Here is a 22590-nt window from a genome sequence, read left to right on the forward strand (position 1 = left end):
AAAAAAAAATCCTTAAATCTTTATCGCAATCATTAAACTAGTAACGGTTTAAGTCAAAACTCAAAAACCAATACGCGTCTCTTCCTCATTTCTACCCTCGATAACTCAGGAAAAAAAACATTTTAATAAATACGATTATAAAATACAAAACAATCTGAAAATGTTTTATAAGTAAAATCCAGCTATTCTTAGTTTTTCCACTAGGTGGGCGTACTAGTACGCATAAAGAATACACGGTAACATTCTATTGGACTCACTGTACCCTTCCGCAGCCTGCAAGGGCAGCTAAGAGAAAGGTAAATGAAATAGAAATAACGGTATGATTTATACCGTAGTGAGGCGAAAAGCTGCGTACTGAAAACTGTACTCTGAAGCAATGTATGATTAGCAGAATAGAACTGAATAGAATATATTTATTGTCATCGTACAGGCACGGAACTCCGCGCCCGACCAGCGACAGTCTTTCATGTTTCAGGACTTCAGATCTTCCCTGTACTCATGTGCTTTCTTTATTCATTACTGATTACTGAATAAATGCATGGCGATAAACTGCATAAACTGTAATGAATGACAGCTATAAGGTTCCACTTACTGAATCTGAGATCGTAGGCAGTATCTTTATTACAAGAGTGCTGATGTGGGTGTGGGCAGTAGGAATATGTCTGAAACAATATTTTGTGTTTTGGGGCGCGAGGGGATTCGGGAAAGATTTGGTCCCTACTAACATTGAAATCAAACCCACACCCTTGTTAAATAGTCATAGTTTCTTGCTAGATATCATCCATGGGGCATTATAGCGGTGGGCTACTTGAGAGTTGCTTTTATACACTAACACCGGCCTCGCGAAGTTCAAACATCCTCCACTCCACGAGAGGATATGATTTCTCAGACAGATTTTTGCTCACAGTCCAAAAGTTAAAGATGCTGTTCATGTGTTATTTGCCTACAACACACAGATTGGCCAACTGAGACTGGACTGTGTCCAGTGAGGTCCTTTAATAGAGATGAGTATGGCTTTCCTGTACATAGACCTATATCTATTTTTAGATTGTCGCATGACCACAGATCACTGGACAAACTTTAACCTGTATATGAGATCAGACGCCTTAACATACTTAAGATGCTGATTTTGAATATTCTTGAATATATTTTTTATGAAGTTGAATATGATTTTTCAGTGCATCTGTATCATATTGAAGATCAATAAATGAAACATCGAAATTCAATAATATATAGGTTATTTTACTCCACTTGAACTATATATTACATATTTTTTAATATATTGTACATATACAGCAGATTAAATAATCTCGCTATTTGCTGCATGTAAATAATTGCACAATACTTTGAAAGACATAGCCTACATTGAATATTATCTGATAATCTCACAAGGTTAGAAAGTTTCGTAAGAGTCTGTGTTATCGTATTGTCTTCTCCATGTAGGTATATATATATACACACACATACACACACACACGCACACGCACACACACACAAGCAGTCAAAGGTTTTTGCACACTTTCCCATTTATTTCATAAACTGTAAAATTTTTTATTCTTGTTAAGCATTGGAAAGTTGAACAAACATCTATAAATTAAATTAAAGTCAAATAAAACAAGTTTCCTTTATAACATGTAAAGAGCATGTAACAGTGCATGTCTGACATCCTATTAACTGGTTGTGTGGAGATGGCATAGTCAAATTCTAGGCTGTCCTTTAACTTTAAATGCACTAGTTAACCGTTTTATCATATAAATCAGAGCAATATTTAATGTCCCTTGTAGAAAGAATGCCTCGAATTTTCTCTGCTGTTATAACTACCGACTGAGGTTTCAATGAGGAATCAAAAATATAACAGTTTCTTGCTAATAAAGGTATTCAAATGGTGACCTTACTGTAAATTTGCGTGTCAGCAAAGAATATTGAGTGCATTTCTAATAAATATTGAGTAACATGCAAAAGCAGAAAATCTCAGTATGTGCAAAAACTTTTGACTGATATAAGCGTTTTTTTTCTTTTGGGCGTTGCACAATGCCAGGAAAAATTGAGAGTTTCAATTTAGCTCTTCCAGTCGTCTAATCGCTTATCTTGGTCATTTTAACTTTCCGTTTCCAGAATTTCAAGTTCACAACGAGTGTTCCACTCCCTGGCACTAGGCGGCAACCTTGTAGCATTAGCGAATATTAACGTACAGACACGAAAACTCGGTTGTAATCGTGACTTTCCCAAATTTCGGTGCTTTTTCAGTCCATCTGTAAGATGGTATGTGTATCTTACATTAGGTTTTCATTAGATTCTTGGCATTTCAAGTTAAATCTTGATTGATCCCAGAGTAAAAAAGGAATCACTGGCTGCTGTCAGTTATGCAGAAGACGTTGCTAATTCGCACGAAAGAAAATTCGGCAAACTTTTTCGCCGCAGTAGTTATACAGTGAGTCTGTAATCAAGAAATGTTCACATATTAAATTCCACCATTTCATCGTTTACGGAAGAGCTGAGTGCATGGAATTTCCTAAAAACAATATATACATCAAAGTTTACGTACCTGGGTAAATACTGATTGGAGCATTGTTAATTGACATAACTAGCTGTCATTAGTCACGCATAATAGCCGTATGTCAGTTACAGGACATGAATAAACGTGGCTTTTATGGCGCATAATAAGTTGTGCGGTGGTTAATATTCTATTGAAGCTGTTACATGGTTATTTGTAGTTTGTTGTATAGTTGTCTCGCTTCTGTTACTGCCAGTTTGTTGAACGTTTTTGTCCGTTAACACATTGTTCGAAATAACATCCCGTGTCAGAAGTGAGCATGTTGTAGCAGTAGTAGTAGAAGTACCTCTACTTGCCTCTGATGAAGATCTCCTTCCTGTCCACTTTTCCTGTTTACTTCCCTACTTCCTGTTTACTTTTCCTCTCCAGCCGACCAGAAATTCCAAGACCAGGAAGCTGAGGGGACACGTGAGCCATGGGCATGGCCGTGATGGCAAGCGCCCCTTCCTTCCCCATTGCCTGTTACTCTTGCCTTGAGTGTGTGCTCTCTGAGATGGTCTCCTTAATAACTGGCACCTCATTATCATCACATACAGGCAAACACAGGAAACGTGCTGGTGGTCGCGGTAATGCAGGTGGCATGCATCACCACAGAATAAACTTTGACAAATAGTGAGTATGGGGCCGTTTGTGCTGGGCGGGGGGCTCGTGGCACCTGTGTGAAAGCGGGCTATATGGGTGGAGATGATTAAGGCTGACACTGGGCATGTGGGATCATTAGGTGCCTCGCATGTTTGATAACATGAGGCATCGTGCCAGGGTCTTTCACAAAACCAAGGCTTGGGCTTCTGAAGGAAAGTAGTGAATGATGTACATGTGTACATTTTATATGCAAAATGTTATAAAAGAAACTTTGAGAAGTAACAGATCATTGGCAAATACTGTTTTATTGTTTCATGATTCATTGTATCTTCATCCATTGTGAGTGTGTACCTTTATTGAACTAATAGTTTGTGTTGAATGTTGGTGTGGTTTTCTGAGTCATTGTCAGGATCTCCAGCTCAGGACTCGGGCATAACGTTTTCTGCTGGTCTGCAACATGACTGAGGTTAGATTCTCATCCTGAAATTTGCCATTGCCTTGGAGTCTCTATGCAGCAGCGGCTTTTGTGAGGCAGCACCACGGTATAGTGTCTTAATTCATTTCAGTAGACATCCATTGTGCAAAGTGACATTAAATGTATAGTTGGAAACTAGATTCTTGAGACGGTCCGCCTTTCTTTAGGCGTCATTACGGAAAGGATTGGTCATCATCTCTTTAGAGTTTCAATCACTGAGTTGCTAGTGTAAGAGATACTTAATCTGACGGGTGGTACCCTTCCTTATAGTTAAATTTTATTTTTCAAGTTTGGGATTTCATTTTTGCCCCAAAGATGCGTTATGTCGTGTAGGAGATGTTTCTGTGAGGATGAGTAGTGATGTGGACCCTCAGGACTGCGCGCCTCCTCTGTCAGCGTGTTTTCTGTTTGCTTTTGCTGTCTGACATCAGCTGTGCTCATCACACCCAGCCATCCGGGTTACTTCGGAAAGGTTGGTATGAGACATTAGCACCTGAAGAGGAACTCGATGTTCTGCCCAACCATCAACCTGGACAAGCTCTGGAAAATGGTCAGTGAGCAGACCAGAGTTAATTATGGCAAGAAGCCAGACGGTCCTGCCGCCGTCATCGAGGTCATGCAAGCAGTAAGTGAAAAGTCATGCTTTGTTGCAGCAGACTGGCATAGGGACTGTTCTGGGATTCCTTCCATGAGTCTGTGAGGAGTTTTAACTTAAGAGTTAAGTGCTATCCACTGATTTTTTTTTATATCACTGAAATTGTTTTTTTTTTTTTAAAAAGCTGTTGAAAGGTGTCATCTTCACTGTTATAAATCAGGCATGTACACGCAGAGGGAATATGCTGGTTTGGCATGTGCCTGAGTTTTAATTCTGTGTATTTTACCATAATGGACTAAGCGGGGTGCTTTTTGGCCATCGCCCCGTGTTCCTTGGGTAGGTCTGGTTCATGGTGGATTTTTCCATCTTCCATCTGATGTAAATTCTCCTCATAGTTTTCTGCAAAGAATTCTGCATCTCAAAAACCTTGAAATATCAACAGTTGATAAAAAGGACTAAAATAGACATTGAACTATATATACCGTTAAATGGAAACTGCGTGGAAGTGGAAAAAGTTCCTGCCTACAAGTCATGTGGTTGATTATAGTGAGATTAGTGTTTCCAACTTCGGTTTAAATTTGGGTTGTTTTAATATCAGGCACCAGTTTGCATATTTCGAACTGACTGGTGAGCATTTTTGTTGAGGATATTAAATTGTCAGACTGCTCTGCTTGGTCATTTTTGCAGCTAAGTTTCTTCCATCCAACATCCCACCTAGACTGATACAGTTAACAAAGCACTTTGTATTTTTACTTTACAGCAGGAATTCATTTATATTTGTTTTCACAGTTCTTGTTAATAGATATTTCTTACTCTTTTTGGCAACATTTTTGATTTCTTTCAAACATCACGCTGAAATTAAGGATTATGGTGGTTTGACCAGAAACACTGGTTAATTTCACCCTCAGTTTTTTCACAGAAAAAGTGAAATTTTACAATCAAATGGCAGAAACCTGACATGGAAATGAAAGTGAGGTCAATCATCAGTTCAGGGGATACCCAGTACCTAATGGTAATGGTACCTTCAATACTCCAAACTCAAATTCCCTACAGAGATTTTTGTTCAAATGATCTTAGCGGTGGATATTAGGTAATAGGGCTTTATTGACAAACCTTAACGCTCTGTGCTGTTGCTTGCTTGATCATTAGGGAGCACTGTGTCTTATGCTTCCCTGTAATTCTGTTTTCACATGGTTACTTCAAAGTGTTGGGCAAAGGGAAACTCCCAAAGCAGGCCCGTCATCGTGAAGGCCAAGTTCTTCAGCAGGAAGGCTGAGGAGAAGATTACGGAAGTGGGAGGGGCTTGTGAGCTCATGACATGGACAGTTTTAAAGAATAAATGGGATATATGGAGTATTTTTGTACAGCTTTGTTTAGCTTTTATGCTTTGTGTTTTGTGAGGTGTCCTGGTACTGCTTACTTGCTGCAAGCACCTGCTAATCAAGCTTCTGTTTTATGTCATGGCACTAGATCCATCCCCCTCAGCTGCATTTGGTAGTGAGGTGTGTATAAATTTGCACAAAATATGTGTGTGGAGTGGGGGGGGATCCACCGTTAGCTGTGTGGGTTTGTGGAAACACCCAGATGGGTTTTCAGCACCACATTTGGTTATTCTATAAAGGGTCTCTGAAGCATAAAATTCAATTTCTGCTACTGTAGATGACACCTAAAGTTGCAAAGATACAGATAATTTAAAAAAAAACTCCAGCAGTTTGAAAATAGGTTCATATTATTGGACTGGGTAGTTCTGGTACTTATTATAAGTTCTGCTGTAAGTTTTTGAGAAGTGTAATATTACCTCTGTGACAGGTGGTTCGTGTCATGAACCAAGGCTCAGAATTCCAGTGATATAAGCACCACATATACTAATTCTCCCGAGTGGAAAATAATTCGGCTTTGCAGTTTATTTACCTTGACCATAGTAATCACAGGTGCCAGATGAGTATTGTCTTTGTGTACATTTGTGTATTTATAAACCTTCTGGGCTTTGTAGTGCATGGGATTTACTCATTTAAAATACTTATATCAATTATGAGGAAAAAAAACATGAAAAATAAAAAACCAGTATTCAAAGTTAGTTACATTCTCTTCATCATAATTCAAGAACTTAATGGTTTACTTTTGTTCTGCAAGTATTCTCCAATACCATTCTTCAGTCATGCTTCTCTGCAAATAGACATGTAATGGGTATAGTTTATTAACAGATGCACATTCTGCTGAATCACGGTCCTTTACAATGGTTCTTTATCAGAAGTACAACAACATGTACAGAATCAGTAATGGGTTCCATAAAGAGTGCATGTTCTGCCAATGAGTTTGTACAAAGCAAGATCCACATTATTCATCATATGGTTACAGATCAAAGTACGATGACTTCTTTAATTCTTCTTGTGAAGGAACTTCATTTTACTTCCTGAAAAAACATACAAACTAATATTTCAAAGATGACATTTTCAGAGATTGTCTAGGCAAAGAACTGTGCTTTAATAAAGGCATGATGTTATGGACATGGCAAATATTTCTGCCTCCCAAGCTCAGAAAAGTCCTTGAAGCAGCAATTCAAGAGCAGAACATGGTCCCTGAGTGTCGCACTCTTGTCCTATTTCAGAGCAGCGATGGAGAAATACTGTTACACTGCTTCAATATTCAACCATGCCCTGGAGCATTCACTGTGAGTGCAAGTCTTTATTACAGCCTACACTGCCCTGGAGCATTCACTGTGAGTGCAGGTCTTTATTACAGCCTACACTGCCCTGGAGCATTCTCTGTGAGTGCAGGTCTTTATTACAGCCTACACTGCCCTGGACCAATTCACTGTGAGTGCAGGCTTTATTACAGCCTACACTGCCCTGGAGCATTCACTGTGAGTGCAGGCTTTATTACAGCCTACACTGCCCTGAAGCATTCACTGTGAGTGCAGGTCTTTATTACAGCCTACACTGCCCTGGAGCATTCACTGTGAGTGCAGGCTTTATTACAGCCTACACTGCCCTGGAGCATTCACTGTGAGTGCAGGCTTTATTACAACCAGCCATGCCCTGGGGCATTCACTGTGAATGCAGGCTTTATTACAGCCTACACTACCCCTGGAGCATTCACTGTGAGTGCAGGTCTTTATTACAGCCTACACTGCCCTGGAGCATTCACTGTGAGTGCAGGCTTTATTACAGCCTACACTGCCCTGGAGCATTCACTGATAGTGTAAGTCTTAATTACAACCTACCCTGCCCTGGGGCATTCACTGTGAATGCAGGTCTTTATTACAACCAACCGTGCCCTGGAGCATTCACTGTGAGTGCAGGTCTTTATTACAACCTACCCTGCCCTGGGGCATTCACTGTGAATGTAGATCTTTATTACAACCTACTCTGCCCTGGGACATTTGCTGTGAGTGCAGGTCTTTATTACAACCTACCCTGCCCTGGGGCATTCATTGTGAGTGCAGGTCTTTATTACAACCTACTGTACCCTGCCCTGGGGCATTCACTGTGAGTGCTGGTCTTTATTCCAACCTACCCTGCCCTGAGACATTTCAACCAGCATATTAATTTATTATTAATCAATCTGTTAGTTCACACAGTGGTGAAGCTCCATATGTTCCAGGGATATTTGAACTAGTAAACACATTCTGTTAAGTTGGATAATTAGAGTCCTTCCAAAAAACTGTCAAAAAGTCTCCCTAATGAAGCAGGAGTGCATGGTGCTCTACTTACCCAGTCCTCTGAGGAACTTGTTGACTGCACTCTGTTCTGTGTCAGGTAACTCCTCGAGGTACTGCTCCACCCTTTCTTCAAAGAGACCTGCAGCATTGTACTGCTTTTAATACAAGGTGATGGCACCAAACATAATATATATAATTATCAATGGATGGTAGCACTGTTGTTGCACACCTTCAGGGTTGGGGGTATCTGAGCATGTGGAGTTTGATTGTTTCCTGTTTTATATGGATTTCCTCCTTGCTTTTAGGGTGTAGTTCTTTGTGTGAACTCTGAGGGACTGGAATCCTGTCTAGGAGGTACCCTGCCTTGTGCCCCAGGCTTCCTGGGAAAGTTTCTGAACTTCAGTCAAACACTTATATGACCAGTAGAGTGCACTCAAACTCTACAGAGTCAATGAATTAAGGGCGCTGACATATATGTTACACACAGATATTGACCAGAACCCTGTGCTGGATAAGAGCTTGGAAGATGGATAGATTATCTCAGCACTGTGCCAAGCCAGCATGGAGGAAGCAGCACAGCTGGGCTGACATCCTGACTGGTGACATGGGATTCAGTAGAGAGTAGAACAAACTGTGACCCAGATGGCATATACCTTTGGCCCTGCTCTTCCGCAGCTCCCGGTCCTGGATAAACCCAGCAAACATCTGGGACTCCATAAACACACCCAAGAAGCGACGGACACTCTTGGAAGCCACAGACTTGCGGAAGGCATCTCTCTGGAAGACGCGGTCACCCCGCTCATTCTGGGTCAGGAACAGCGAGTAGTGCCCAATGGTCTCCAGGAAAAAGCGGATAAAGGCCTCCGACACCACACTGCTCAGGGAGTTACACTCTGAAAGACACAGCGCCTGTGTCACATATGACCAGGCGAAACACTGGGACACAGGGCCTATGTCATATACAGTATGACCGGGCGAAACACTGGGACACAGGGCCTATGTCATATATGACCGGGCGAAACACTGGGACACAGGGCATGACAAAATGAGCATGTTCCTGTTATGAATTCAGCTAGCGTGATAAAATATCGTAGATTACACTTTTCAGGAACATATTACACTGTTTTAGATAAGACAACACAGAAAACTGTTTCAATTATAAGGATTCATCATCTACTGCAGAGTGACTTTCAAAACAAGAAGGCTATCTTGTTTTGGACAGAAAAGGAAATCATGTCCTTTTAAATCACAGGGAAACTGCATCAACAGCTACTTTGGAACATAAACTAATCTCTTCCAGCTTTCATCCCACCCAAATGAATAATTTGTTGTTAAAGTGACAAATAATTTCAGTGTCAACATAGTATGAAGAGCCTGAGCAGAAGTTCTGATTGGATTGACGGTTGTTTTCTTTACTAATTGGTTATATATGTAAAATGTTACCTTGTAGATGTCACTGAGAAGTTGTCGCCTACGATATTAATAAATATGTCGAAGTGTTATCAGATCCCACTCACACATTTTGTTTTCTGGTTTACACACTAAAATGAACCATATGTGGCTTGTTCCTCTTTTGCTGTTGCCTTGCATCACTGACATCACTCAATTGAATGGTATCTCGTGATGTAATGCTGCATTTTCCTCCAGTTGTTAAGGTAATCAATTGCAGAGGGGAGATATGGTGCCACTGTTGGTCAATGGTAATAAGGCTCAGGTGTCCCTCTTACCTTCATCCGATTCGCTGTCCGAGTCCTGATTGATGATGTCATTCCTCTGCTCTAGGGCCTGCTCCAAAGCAGACTGAAGTTTCCGTGGTAAGAGTGTGGCCTCATCATCCATCTAAACATTGTGAATGTCATATTTACTAACTCTTCTATATAAATCATACACATTAAGCCAGGTTTAAGATTAAAATTTTCAAAAAATATATAAAACAACATTGACAGCAAAACACTATGCCTCATGTTAACATCTGCAGAATACAAACCACGATTAGAGGTCAGCTTTGTGTCACTCCATGCTTAGATGTCACGCCCAGACTTGAATGAATCTTTAATGTGCCTTGAGAGCAGCCATGAGAGTTATTCTGTTACTTTAAGCCACAGCCTTGCAGTCTAACATCCCAGGGGGGGTGAGGCACCACTTATTAAACATTTACTAATGACAATGTGGTTTATGCATGATTTTAATGCCTAAGATGCTGCTGGTGGTTAACTGAAAATGTGATTGAATGCTCTCCAGTTTAATGTATTGGTATCAGGATTAGCTTAACTGTCCAGAGTGCAGGATTTACAGTGCATTGATTAATTTTGACGTTAGTGTGCAGGGATATATTGTTATACGTAAACAATGAAAAAACTAGAAAGGATGCTGTCGGAACGACGGCACTGTGTTCCCCGTACAGCCCCGATGCCCCCTACCCATCTAATCCTTACTCCACCCACACACTGCAACCTATACAATTTCTAGATATGCTGGATGGATCAACTGGAAATGTGAAAGCCAGGTAATGTGTTTTTACCAAATGCTTTGAGCCCTACTAGTGACACAAAACTCTGACAAGTACCGATCGAAGCCCACGTGGCCACAATGCATTTCCACTACCAGACTGCTACTAATAAAAATTTGTCAATGGCAGGGTTGCCGATCGTATGAACTTTAAGAATATTCAGAAAATCATCTCATGCTCCACAGTATAAGAATCACTGACCAGCGTAATGTTCCTGGGAAGTTTGACAAAAATTTCCAATTACTGTGTTCAAGTCAGCGTCTGCCAGCCTCCCTTTTCTGCTGTTACCTATCGCTCCTGTTCCTGTTTGGGTCTATCAGATGTAGGTTTTCATGTTTCTGAGAAGTGGAAATAGGATCCATCTCCCTTCCCTTTGATGCCACAAAGCAGCATTGATTCAATCTTGGGGTGATGTTTCCAAAATTGAATAATTTCCAGTTCATCACCCATAGCATGTTTCTATAATGTTTGAAAAAGATCCATTAAACACATGAGTTATTTGGCTACTGAGGAAGTGTTTTAGGCGGCCAGTCCCAAAGCCGCATGTGTTCTCCGTCCAGGGAATACAATGATAAGCAATCTATGTATGTGTCTATGTATATAATATGTGCCATTGTGATACGTTTGATACTGTATGAATGTACATTCATTTTTTAAACTGACCTGTCTAATAAAACGGTCTGTTCCCAAGTCCACCATCAGTGCCTGGAAAAAACAGGACACAGGAAGCAATACATACTCTGTTAAATCTTTCAAGAGACAGAAATTAATATAATAATGACATTACAAATCAGCATTACAAAAACAGACGTATCATGAAAACAAGTTTTGTGTACAAGCTAATGGTGAGGCACAAACAGTTTTGTCTCCATTATATATTTATTGTGTTTAATAATCTTGGCAAATACATGACCCTAAACTCTCCTCAGTCTGTAATTGTATTTGTCAGTATGTGTCCTGTGACGGACTGGCATCCCACCCAGGGTGTCCCTGCCTGTGCCCTGCGACGGACTGGCATCCCACCCAGGGTGTCCCTGCCTGTGCCCTGCGACGGACTGGCATCCCGTCCAGGGTGTCCCTGCCTGTGCCCTGCGACGGACTGGCATCCCACCCAGGGTGTCCCTGCCTGTGCCCTGCGAAGGACTGGCATCCCACCCAGGGCGTCCCTGCCTGTGCCCTGCGACGGACTGGCATCCCACCCAGGGTGTCCCTGCCTGTGCCCTGCGTCGGACTGGCATCCCACCCAGGGTGTCCCTGCCTGTGCCCTGCGATGGACTGACATCCCATCCAGGGTGTACTGCAGCCCTGTGCCCTGCGATGGACTGGCATCCCACCCAGGGTGTCCCTGCCTGTGCCCTGTGACGGACTGGCATCCCACCCAGGGTGTCCCTGCCTGTGCCCTGCGACGGACTGGCATCCCGTCCAGGGTGTCCCTGCCTGTGCCCTGCGATGGACTGGCATCCCACCCAGGGTGTCCCTGCCTGTGCCCTGCGACGGACTGGCATCCCACCCAGGGTATTCCAGGGTGCTGCCTGGGATAGGCTCCAGGCTTGTAGGGACCCTGTACTGCATGAGTGGTCATGGAAGTTGTATGGATGGATGTAAAATAAACTCCATCCACTCTGCTTTTGGTCTAACAGAGAGCATGCCTTGTACCAGAGCAATCAAGTTAAAAACTAATTAAAAGTCTCTCCTGTGGTAAACAAACAGCACTGCTTCTGTGCAATACATATGTAATCTCTCTGCTGCTGAATTCAGCACACTTGACAGCACACCAAAGGCAGCAACTTCCTCCATATACATGATTTATGCATTCAAACTGCAACTCAGTGTCGCTCATGTCCTGCTAATGGCTATTCATAATCAGGTGACCCCTCTAGTGGTGACAGTGTGAAAACACAGGAACACTATCTTTAGTCTTACTCTGTGCCTTTCACATTAAATAACCAAATCAAGGTCAGGAAACAGAGGAATGTGAGCTACACATCAAACAGAGCAACATTTACTGACATGGAAGTAACACAGAAATACAGAAAGAGCTTATATCAGCTTCATGTCCATTAGTTGCTGCAATTTCATGATGAAAAGTTAGCGTGCTAACATTACCCATGATTTCAAATTATTAAGTCTTCAAACTGAAAAATCACAGCCTTCAAATTACAGGCTAAAGATTGTTTACTCATCACCAGAAACCACCAGAAAAGGGCATTTGCTGCTGTAGCAGAAAAGAAAGTAGAAGTGAATTTGTCCCTGCCGATGGTGTGTCAGACAGCAGCTAATGAACAACGAACATCCAGGAAAAAGCACCAACTGACTTGTGGACCTCTGGGTGCAGCTTCTCAAATGTATTCTGCCTCCGGTATAAAGATACACTCTTAATGAGAACACAGACACTCAAACTGATGCTCAGTGTAAAAGGCCTCATATTCACTCCCTAGCAACGCTTAAAGAAACACCATCTAGATATATATTTGGGGAGTTATATGAGAAAACAACAAAAAAAACGACAAGCTCTGCTGCTGACAACAGTCAAAAAACCCTCCTGTGTGGGACAAATCCAGTGTAGGACAATGTTTTCGAAACAAAGTAAAAAACAAAAGGTTTGCTCAAACTCCAGGGTGTGAAAATGTTACATACAGAGGTGCGAGTGAAAAGTCCTGCTCAGTCACAGGTGCAGAATAATGCAACACTGAAGAACATGTTTATGATGCGATATTTAAAACAGAATTAATAAGTAATTGCATAATAGACTGGACTGTAGCTTATTGTATGAATGAACATGAGGTGAGGGGCGGGGGAGGGGGCACATACCTCCTCAACGGGGAGCCCCTTCAGCTTGGGCAGCGAACTGGACAGCAGCCCCACCAGGAAGGGCGTGGGGCAGCACACGATGTCCACCATGGAGGAGGGCAGCACGGGGATGAAGGTGTGCTGCCAGGAGAAGGGGTAGAGGAGGGCCGCCACCGCGTGCACACAGCTGGACAGTGTGCTGCAGGGGCGGAGACACAAGGCGGGGCAGCCAATAAGGAACGTCTGTTACACGCAAATTACACAACCATGTCTTGTAAGGTTAACAGGCTTTAGCTCAAAAGTCGTCCTTGCCAATCATGTGTTCCTGAACCCATCCTAGGTCAGCATCACTGAAGCGTCAATAAACCAGCAGTGTGAAAACACACACAAATCGTCCTCTTTTATACGAAATCTCTTACACACGAGAGAAAACAGCCTGATACCTTGATCTGAATCACAAAGCAGGTTAATATTAACAATGCACCATCCCCTTTAATTTGGTGTCAGCAAACAAAGGAAGGAAAAAAAACAAAGGCGACTACATTCCACAGTTGGTGTATTTTAAAGCAGTCTAACAAACCGGCCTCGAACAGTGCATCAGCCTTCCCATGACGTGCTGTTGTTCGGGGTCAGTCAACCCCTCCCCCCCGGCATCCCACATTGTAAAGGTTTTTCAGTGAAACCAAAATAAAAAGCCCAGACCCTCACAGCGCCTGGGTGAAGGGTGAGACGCATGGTGTTACCCCGCAGTACGTAAGCATTACACTATTTCTGGATAGCTAAGTAATAACTCTTTTCCAACTAGCATTTAGTGTGTATAAATGTGCCCCATTTGGTTACAGCATCACACAGACATGTCTAGAGCAAACACAGCAGAGTGTAACGTAACCCCCCCCCCGACATACATGCGTAGCACTTTTGCTTTCTCACGATACCCAGTGTATATAAATAGAGACGGGGTGAAGGATCAGCCTACAACCATAATAACGGGTGTCACAGTCCTGGCTGCAGGCACTGCGGTCTCCCAGCAACAGGCATCCTGCAGTGATGCTGGGCAGCGTATCCCTGCATACGTGTCCGACACTGCACACTCTCCTCAGAGCCGCTTCTTCACACTGATGTCTAAGCAAGTGATCCAACATCTTCTTCATAGTTCTACCACATAATGCACCTCCAAGAAAACATCGCTCACTGAACACAAGCAGTGAGCTTAAGGAATAATTAAATGCATGTATTAAACACATTTACAACAATAGACTGTAAAGTAATATTAGATCGAATGACTGAATAACTGACATGGGAAGAGGCCTGCATTTCACACGCTGACAGCGACTGCTTTGGGCTGTACTGTTTTCAGCTGCCCAGGGCAATGCGAAATTCACAGCTTCCTCCGCGCGCGTCATGTTGAAACAGGGAACCGGAGGAGAACGCATCCCAACCTGAGCCACGGGTTAGTTAAACTGCAGATGTCACTAGTAACGGCACATGGAAGCTTTGAGAGCGACCTGATGGGGAGGAAGAAGTTGCATGAAATCGAAAACCCCCATAAGAGAGAGAAGCTACCAGAATTTGTGAGAAGAACAACCATTGGTTTGTGGAGGGGACCTTAAGAACAGGGATTCAATTGTAAGAGACTGGGCCTCCACGAGCGTGACAGATCAGGAATCGGGAGGGCAACTATTCAGCAGGATTAGTGGACACAGTGTGGAGATGCAAGGTTAGAGGTTCATGCCGGGAATTGTCGTGAAAGTGGGGAGGGGGGGGGGGCTGCAAGAGGACAGCAGTGCAGAGGATTCAAGTCAGTGCTGTAATCAGGGCTTCCTCAGCCAGGACAGACGCTGGGACCTGGGAAGCTGAGTCACTGCTCAGTGCTTGTCGATTTCCAGTCCCTGCGAGGTAATAAACTGTGTTTTTCATGCTACAGCTTGCTGTCGTCAGCATAGAGGGTCAAGTCAGGTTTATAGGAGAAGGCTGTCCCTCCCGCAATGCCGCTGTTAAGCTGCTGCAGGGGTGACTCCCCAGCTGGCCGCCCCAAGAGCCATCTGCATGTCTCCTGATTAACACCCTCGTTTCACACCAGATTTGCTGCTCACTTGTTTCGTGTATCGTTGTCATATTTGAAGGTTTCATTTCACAGCATGCTGGGAGAGCAGAAAAGCAGTGTCGGAGGGGGGGGGGGCATTTCTGAACAGCAGAACACAACCTACGTTAATCTATAACTTACTGATGTATGTAAACATGTGCCGCCTGGCATCACCAAAGCATCACAAAACAGTGGGTGCAGCAAGCAAAGGCAAATGAGCTGCCTGTATTACAGTCATATCTACAAATGCAGCATGTGTCTGTACAGGCAGCAGCTTCACATGTTTACATAAACATGATCAAAGTCAATCTTACCCTAACTGTCTCAGAATTCCATGATACAAGCTGCAAGAAAACAACTCTGGATGCATCATCAATGTTACCAGTCAGTGATTGGCTGGTAACACAGTCATGTAAACGCGGGTCAGATCTGCATTTTGGCAGCGAACAGCGCTGAAGCTGAGTCAAATCAAAAAGTCATCAGCATGCTTCAGTGAAACAAGATAACAAGACTTTAATTTATTAATCCAGCCATTCCCACACAGGTAGGGAGATTCCCAAATGGGTAGTTTCAGGGTTATCGTCAATTGGAAACTAAGATTAAAAGTTCAAGAAAACTTTTTCATAAACTGAAATAAAATATACAAAAATAAAATAAAAAACTACAACTAAACAAAATACATAATTTTTCCTTACAAAATGAACTGAAAAATAATATATAAACAAATGTTATAAGTTCCTTTACTTTACTGTTCTTAGTACAATTTAGCTAAAGTAATGATGTTTACTTTTAATGATCACCAGTAATACCTGGAACATGTTTTACCCATTTTGAGGAAATTATTGCATTATTGTATTCCAGTAGGATTCTTTAAAGAAGACACATAAAATAGCTCTATGACTTTCAGACTATTACTAGATATTAAATTACTGAAACTTAAGGTGAAACTAAAATATATAAAAACTACAACGAATGATGTCTTTAAAATAAAAACTAAATTGGATTTCAAATGAAAATTGAAAATAATTAAACCTATGTGAGGTTTTGGACTGGCCCTTTCTGGGAGCCTAAAGTACATTCTGGGGTAAATAAGTCCAAGCCAGCTCATTAGCCACAATATTTCCCATGGTGTATTTTTCATGGGAAGGGTGTAAAGAAGCTCTGTCTTCTTTCAGTACCTGTTTTATGTTGAAGAAACATATTACTTTATGTGTCAATGGATCCTTTCTGTTCCTGCGTGACAGCGGGAATAAGCATGTTCAGGCATATACAGAGTAAAAAAAGAGCACAAGGATAGGGTCCTGGCCAAGAGGCATTCGCCTCTCGCTGGTAACCTGCAGAAAAAAATCCTTGTTTTACTTAAGACATTAGCTATTTAGGTCATGCGGCATATGAGTGAATTTCTAAATACATCCTGCTGAACATCCTTTTGGAGGGGTTGAAAGGAAGTAGATGTTTAGCAGTTTGCGGCAGAGCTTACATGACGAGCTTCGCTGAAGCATTCTGCGGGCTTGATGTTAGCCAGTTAGGAAACACTAATTGGTTTTATCAGTTAATTTTCCAAGCAGCTGTTCCCAGAGTGATGGGGGAAACTCTCAAGACACAGACATTGCTGTAAAGCGTGCACCCCCGAAAGGACAAGGCCAACGTCAGAAGCCAGTATGCTAGAGTCATTCAGGCCGAATCCATGTCTACAGAGATCATCGTAGACGATAAATCACTGCTTAGCTGACAACATCACTTGCATCCCCACCAGACGTCATTGTTTGGAAACATGAAACGGCAAGGGCTGCACCACGCCCATCGCCACTCATTAAATAAAAAGGCAGAGCTTCTCTCAGAGGAATGACACTGTGGACATCAGAAGTACATACAGCCCTATCAGCCATGGCCTCACGGTGACAGCAGAGCTAGGAGTCCGAGGGGAGAAGTGCACAAAGAGGAAGCACATTCTTTCCACATGGCGTCACATGGTGTCACTGGCCACCCCGGGGCCCCAAACCAATGTTTGTTTAAACCGCCCTCTGCTATTTCAAAAATACTCTCTGCAAGAAAGAACCGGAAGCCCATCCCGGAATTCAGCAGCTGCAGCCAATGGCTACGCTGCTGGTCTCTGGGGTCTCCCCAGCCTCGCTGCCCACCGTCTGCCACACTTAGCTGCGGTTATACATCCCAGCCAATCAGGGAGTTTTGCTCATTTAAATGCAGTTTAAATATGATGGGTCACAGATTTACAGGTTACAGGTCACTGTGCTAAGCACCTTATGCTTATGCTCCGGACAGCACAACCACAGGAGAAGCTTCCAGAAGCAGATCATCTTCTGCATCACACTAACCAAGGCAATCTTTAGGCACTGGGCTTAGGATAAGAGTATCGGAGAACTGACCATCATTTCTGAGGCTCAGGGGGCAAAGGTAGGCAGCCACATAGAGCACGAAACTTGGGGCCACATCAAGACAGCATTTCCAGAAGTTACATTTCCGGCTAAAAAATAATTTGGCAATTTAAACCACAGCAACATGTCTGATATCTGCCCCCCATCCCGGCTGTAGTGGAGTGTTCCTACTTTGAGACGTCACACTGGAGTCAAGTGGTAGCGGTTGTTTCATTGCTAAATGAACTGGCACAAAGTAGCATTACATCTCCCTTATGGTTACTATCCCACTAGAGTGGTAGACAAATTCTGAAAAAAATACATTGACAGAACACAGTTAAACTAATGTATGCAAAAAATCAAGACTAACCTTTGCCTCAGGGGCGGTATAAGACATAGGCTATCCAAGGCCAGAGCATAGGGCCACATAAAAGAGGGAATGGTGAAACTTCATAAATCTGGCCAATGGATCCACCAGTGCAATAGCTCCCCCCCCCCCCCTGACAGGCGAATTTTACCGACAACACCCTGATCGGTAAGTTTCACCACTGACATTGATTAGCAGATTGATGTCGCATCAATTTTAATTTCCTCTCATGTCTTTCGGCCCCAAAAAAATAGCTGGAATGGCCCACATTGGGGGCCCCCTACCCATGTCAGCCTGGGGCCCCCAGAGTAGTTAGTTGCCCCTGCTGAGACTCCATGTGTGAATGTTCTTATGGACATTTACCACAGGAGTGAAACATGCTTTGGCTTCTCTCTGATAAGACACACCTTTAAGAACAGGTCTCTGATCTCTGATAAGGCACCCCTTTAAGGACAGGTTTCTGATCTCTAATAAGGTGCCTCTTTAAGGATAGGTCGCCTATCCCTGATAAGGCGCCCCTTTAAGGACAGGTCTCCTATCCCTGATAAGGCGCCCCTTTAAGGACAGGTCTCTGATCTCTTGTAAAACACCCCTTTAAGGACAGGTCTCAGATCTCTAATAAGGCATCCCTTTAAGGACAGGTCTCTGATCTCTGATAAGGTGCCCCTTAAAGGATAGGTCTCTGATCTCTAATAAGGCGCCCCTTTAAGGACAGGTCTCCTATCCCTGATAAGGCGCCCCTTTAAGGACAGGTCTCCTATCCCTGATAAGGCGCCCCTTTAAGGACAGGTCTCCTATCCCTGATAAGGCGCCCCTTTGAGGACAGGTCAGGACTTTTTTGGTGTTGTAAGATTTCACTGTGCATATGCTGCAGTGAAACTATTTGAATGAGGAAGCTTTGATGTTATCCTGCTGCAAAAGCTTCTATTTCATGTATAAGTTGCTGGACATGTATGAGAGTGAAACATAATGGAGAAAGACAATATGGTAATAATACAATAGACCAGCATGTCTGTCTTTTGCAGATACACTGCCACCTTCGCATTAGGGCTTTCCAGGTCCTCGCCTCCCACACACAGACGTCAGACTGCCCCTTTGGCACGTGGCCCGAGGGTCTCACCTGAGCTTGTCAGCGATAAAAATGACCCGACGCTCCAGCAGCAGCGAGGCAAAGACCCCCAGCACCTGTCGCACGCTCAGGCAGCTGAAAAGGATCTCCAGGTCAACATGCTCCAGTCGAGAGTCGAAAGGCCTTCGCAGCTCTATCACCTGCAAGACACCCACAGTGTGATCAGGAACGACGCCCCCCCGGCGTCAAAAACAAACAAAGGCGACATTTCCAGAATCTGCTGTGCTACTCACCTCGTTCCCAGATCCAGGCAGGAAGGTCTTCACCTTGATGGTCTTTCCAGAGGCAGGAAAGGGAGACTCCATTAAGCTCCGCATGAAGGGGTACACGAGGGCGGCGGAGATGCCCCTGCGCCTCTCCACCTCGTCCAGAATCTTTGAGGCAGGGGTACAGGAGAAGTAAACCCCCAAAACATCATAGACCAGTGACCTCAAAGTATCAGCAATAACACATAACTAACATGGCAGCTCTTCAATCTACCCCAACAGCATCATTCCCATTTTTTAATTCTGACAAGGGAAAGAACCTCAGTAAAGAACCCTCCCAGCTCCCTAGTATTTTATTATTATTTTATCTATTTATTGTTTGGTGGCACGCTGCGCACACCGAGACCAGAAACACTGTGTTTCGTTCTTATCATGTCAAGTGGCTTGAATGACAATAAAGCTGATTCTGATTCTGATTCCCCACCAGGTCAACTGGGAGGCCTACCGGAAGCTGGGAGGGAGCAAAAACATGGACTGTCTGGCAGGGGGCTGGGAGGGAGCAAAAACATGGACTGTCTGGCAGGGAGCTGGGAAGGACCAAAAAGGTGGACTGTCCATGAATCCCCAAAGACCAGGTTGGGAAACACCAAATTAGAGGAATCAAACAACCAGGAAACAGTGACCAGTCACTGTTTTCAAGAGAGTGCAGTACAGGCAATAATTACAATGGGAAATGAGAAGCAGACTGATAAGATGGTTTACATTAGAAAAGCAGATTCCAAAGCCAATTCTGGTAGAAGTCCTGAAGAAGCACAGCTCGACCCAATGGAGCCTGTTCTGGACATTCAACGGCTGGGTGGAGATGCTCTTCCTTATCGTTACCCACTCCCACAAGGGAGATCCTGCCGGAAACGGGGGGAGGCATGAGCTCACCTTGGAAAACAAGTCGAAACAGCCCAGCCGACTGATGACGCAGTACACTTCAGGTAGGCGAGGCCCCTTCCCACTGGGCTAGAGCAGCGAAAATGAAATTGTGTCAGCATCCAAAAAACCCCCTAGACAGACGGGACGAGGTGTGTGTAGTGGCATACAAGAGAATTTCTTAGCACTTGCTAGCAAACAAAAAGCTAATTCTGCTATAGCCTTCGCCTGAACTTTTCATAGTCTACGGGCAGGTTTTTCATGGCAACCCACCCTGATCAAGTGTCCTTTTCAACTAAAAGGGTATGATCGTTTACAAGACGCAAGCAAAATTTGCTTTTGAGCCACAGACATTGCTGTGAAAATCCCACGATTTAGCCTCTGCTTGTGTTTATTGTGTATCTGATGTAGATAAAGGGATCCATGTACTGATCTGGGCCTCAGATTGCCAGAGGAGGAAAGGCTTTCATCATGTGACGAGCTCTCGTAGAGTCAGAAATCCCATTGCCAGACCAGTCACCTTAGTGTAAACTATCAGCACTGTTATCCTAATAAACAGTCACAGACCGTCCTATTGCTGGAGGCTGTTTGGCTCGCTCATTTTACATCTCTCCACACATACATGGACTTAAAAAAGTCATTCCCAGTTTTCTTGTCCATATTTGGCAATTTTCTAATCTCTTCTTTCCCCCCAAGTGCAACACTGATATGCGGCGGTCAGACAAGGCGTAAGGAGGAACCCATCCATGATCCATGATCCATGATCCATGATAACGCCAGTAAGTAACCAAACAAAATGCAACACTTTTGGTATTTTTGGTTTGTCGATTGCAGTCACAAATTTTTCTAAAATTGAGTTTCCCCTTGTGGGCACCAAAAAGGTCACCCCCCACAACATCAAAATAACAGGTTTTTAAATATATTGTGGGGATATTTGATCCTTAGAATGTAATATATACATAACATGCACACACACACACACAACATGGATAAGGACAGAATCTGAAAAAGGCAACTTTGAAACATAGCAGTAACTTCCACATTTGCATTATCTTTTATCCTACACTGACATTTGTTAGAGATGTAAAAAGCAATTATATCCACAGCAATGATGAAAGATACCAAAACATACACTATAGGGACAAAAGTATTGGGACACATAGCAATTACACCATTTATGACATCCCATTCTAAATCCATAGGCATCAATATAGAGTTGGTCTCCCCTTTGCAGCTATAACAGCTGCCACTCTTCTGGGAAGGCTTTCCACAACATTTTGGAGTTTGTCTTTGGGAATTTTTGCCCATTCATCCAAAAGAGCATTTGTGAGGTCAGGCACTGATGTTGGATGTGAAGTCCTAGCTCACACTATCTCCATTCTAGTTTATCCCAAAGGCGTTGAGATCCAGGCCCTTTCTGGAGCCAGTCAAGTACCACCACACCAAACTCACCCAACCATGTCTTTATGGATCTTGTTTGGTGCACTGGGACACAGTCATGCAGAAACAGAAAAGAGCCTTCCCCAAAGTTTCCACACAGTTGGAAGCAGAGAATTGTTCAAAAATGTCTTAGTATGCTGAATCATTAAACAACCCCATACCATTATCCCTCCTCCATCAAACTTTACAGTTTACAAAATGCAGTCAGGCAGGTAACATTCTCCTGGCACAGCCAAACCCAGACTCATCCATCAGACTGCCAGACAGAGAAGCCTGATTCATCACGTTTCCACTGCCCCAGAGTCCAATAGTGCCGTGCTTTACACCACACCCTCCGACGCTTGGCACCGTGCCTGGTGATGGGCTTGAAAGCTTTGATGCTGCTGCTCAGCCATAGAAGCCCATTCCATGAAGCTCCAGGAGCTGTGGGGTTAATGCCAGAGGAAGTTTGGAACTCTGCGGTTCCAAACTTCCTCTGGCATTAACTTACTTTACATCGGTCTGCCACATCATGGCTGATTCTCTGTTGTTCCTAAACGCTTCCACTTTGCAATAACCCCACTGACAGTTGATTGTTGAATATCTAGCAGGGAAGAAATTTCATGAAATGGAAAAAGTGGCATCCTATGACAGTACCACGCTTGAATTGAGCTCTTCAGAATGACCCATTCTTTCACAAATGTTTGTAAACCTAGGTACTTGATTTTATACGCCTGTGGCAATGGGTCTGAATGAAACACCTGAATTTAATGGTTAAGAGGTGTGTCCCAATAGTTTTGTCCATACAGTGCATGACCTGTAGCTTACCAGTAAGCGTCTGCAGTATCCAAATCTTCTGCTGCCATCTTCTCCAGTCAGCATGAAGGAAAAGGTCTCACTGCATTCACAGACATAGGCATCATC

General features: G+C 43.4%; 1 protein-coding gene and 1 long non-coding RNA gene across 8 annotated transcripts in view; one reads left to right on the forward strand and one right to left on the reverse strand.

Moving 5' to 3' along the window:
• Positions 1 to 236: 236 nt before the first annotated feature.
• On the forward strand, positions 237 to 9367 carry LOC111840427 (uncharacterized). 5 transcript variants are annotated; one of them, XR_011993800.1, is made up of 4 exons: positions 2093 to 2549; positions 2924 to 2987; positions 3091 to 5218; positions 5412 to 9367. It is a non-coding gene; the product is annotated as an uncharacterized lncRNA (long non-coding RNA). The 5 variants fall into 5 exon arrangements; XR_011993798.1 differs by lacking the exon at positions 2093 to 2549 and adding an exon at positions 237 to 296 and having other exon boundaries at positions 3091 to 9367; XR_011993796.1 differs by having other exon boundaries at positions 3091 to 9367.
• LOC111841444 (DENN domain-containing protein 2B-like) overlaps positions 6369 to 22590 on the reverse strand; it is a 54747-nt gene continuing 38525 nt past the window's right edge. For all 3 annotated transcript variants that reach the window (XM_072718073.1, XM_072718072.1, XM_072718074.1), the window contains exons 11-20: positions 22495 to 22564; positions 20260 to 20337; positions 19354 to 19494; positions 19112 to 19260; positions 13188 to 13365; positions 11040 to 11081; positions 9595 to 9706; positions 8521 to 8760; positions 7920 to 8006; positions 6369 to 6619 (exon numbers count right to left, since the gene is read on the reverse strand). In XM_072718073.1, the coding sequence (XP_072574174.1) occupies positions 6585 to 6619; positions 7920 to 8006; positions 8521 to 8760; positions 9595 to 9706; positions 11040 to 11081; positions 13188 to 13365; positions 19112 to 19260; positions 19354 to 19494; positions 20260 to 20337; positions 22495 to 22564 (1132 nt within the window). In that variant the 3' untranslated portion in view covers positions 6369 to 6584. The remainder of the gene's footprint in view (positions 6620 to 7919; positions 8007 to 8520; positions 8761 to 9594; positions 9707 to 11039; positions 11082 to 13187; positions 13366 to 19111; positions 19261 to 19353; positions 19495 to 20259; positions 20338 to 22494; positions 22565 to 22590) is intronic.

This window comes from Paramormyrops kingsleyae, chromosome 11 (assembly GCF_048594095.1).
Source record: "Paramormyrops kingsleyae isolate MSU_618 chromosome 11, PKINGS_0.4, whole genome shotgun sequence".
NCBI lineage: Eukaryota > Metazoa > Chordata > Actinopteri > Osteoglossiformes > Mormyridae > Paramormyrops > Paramormyrops kingsleyae.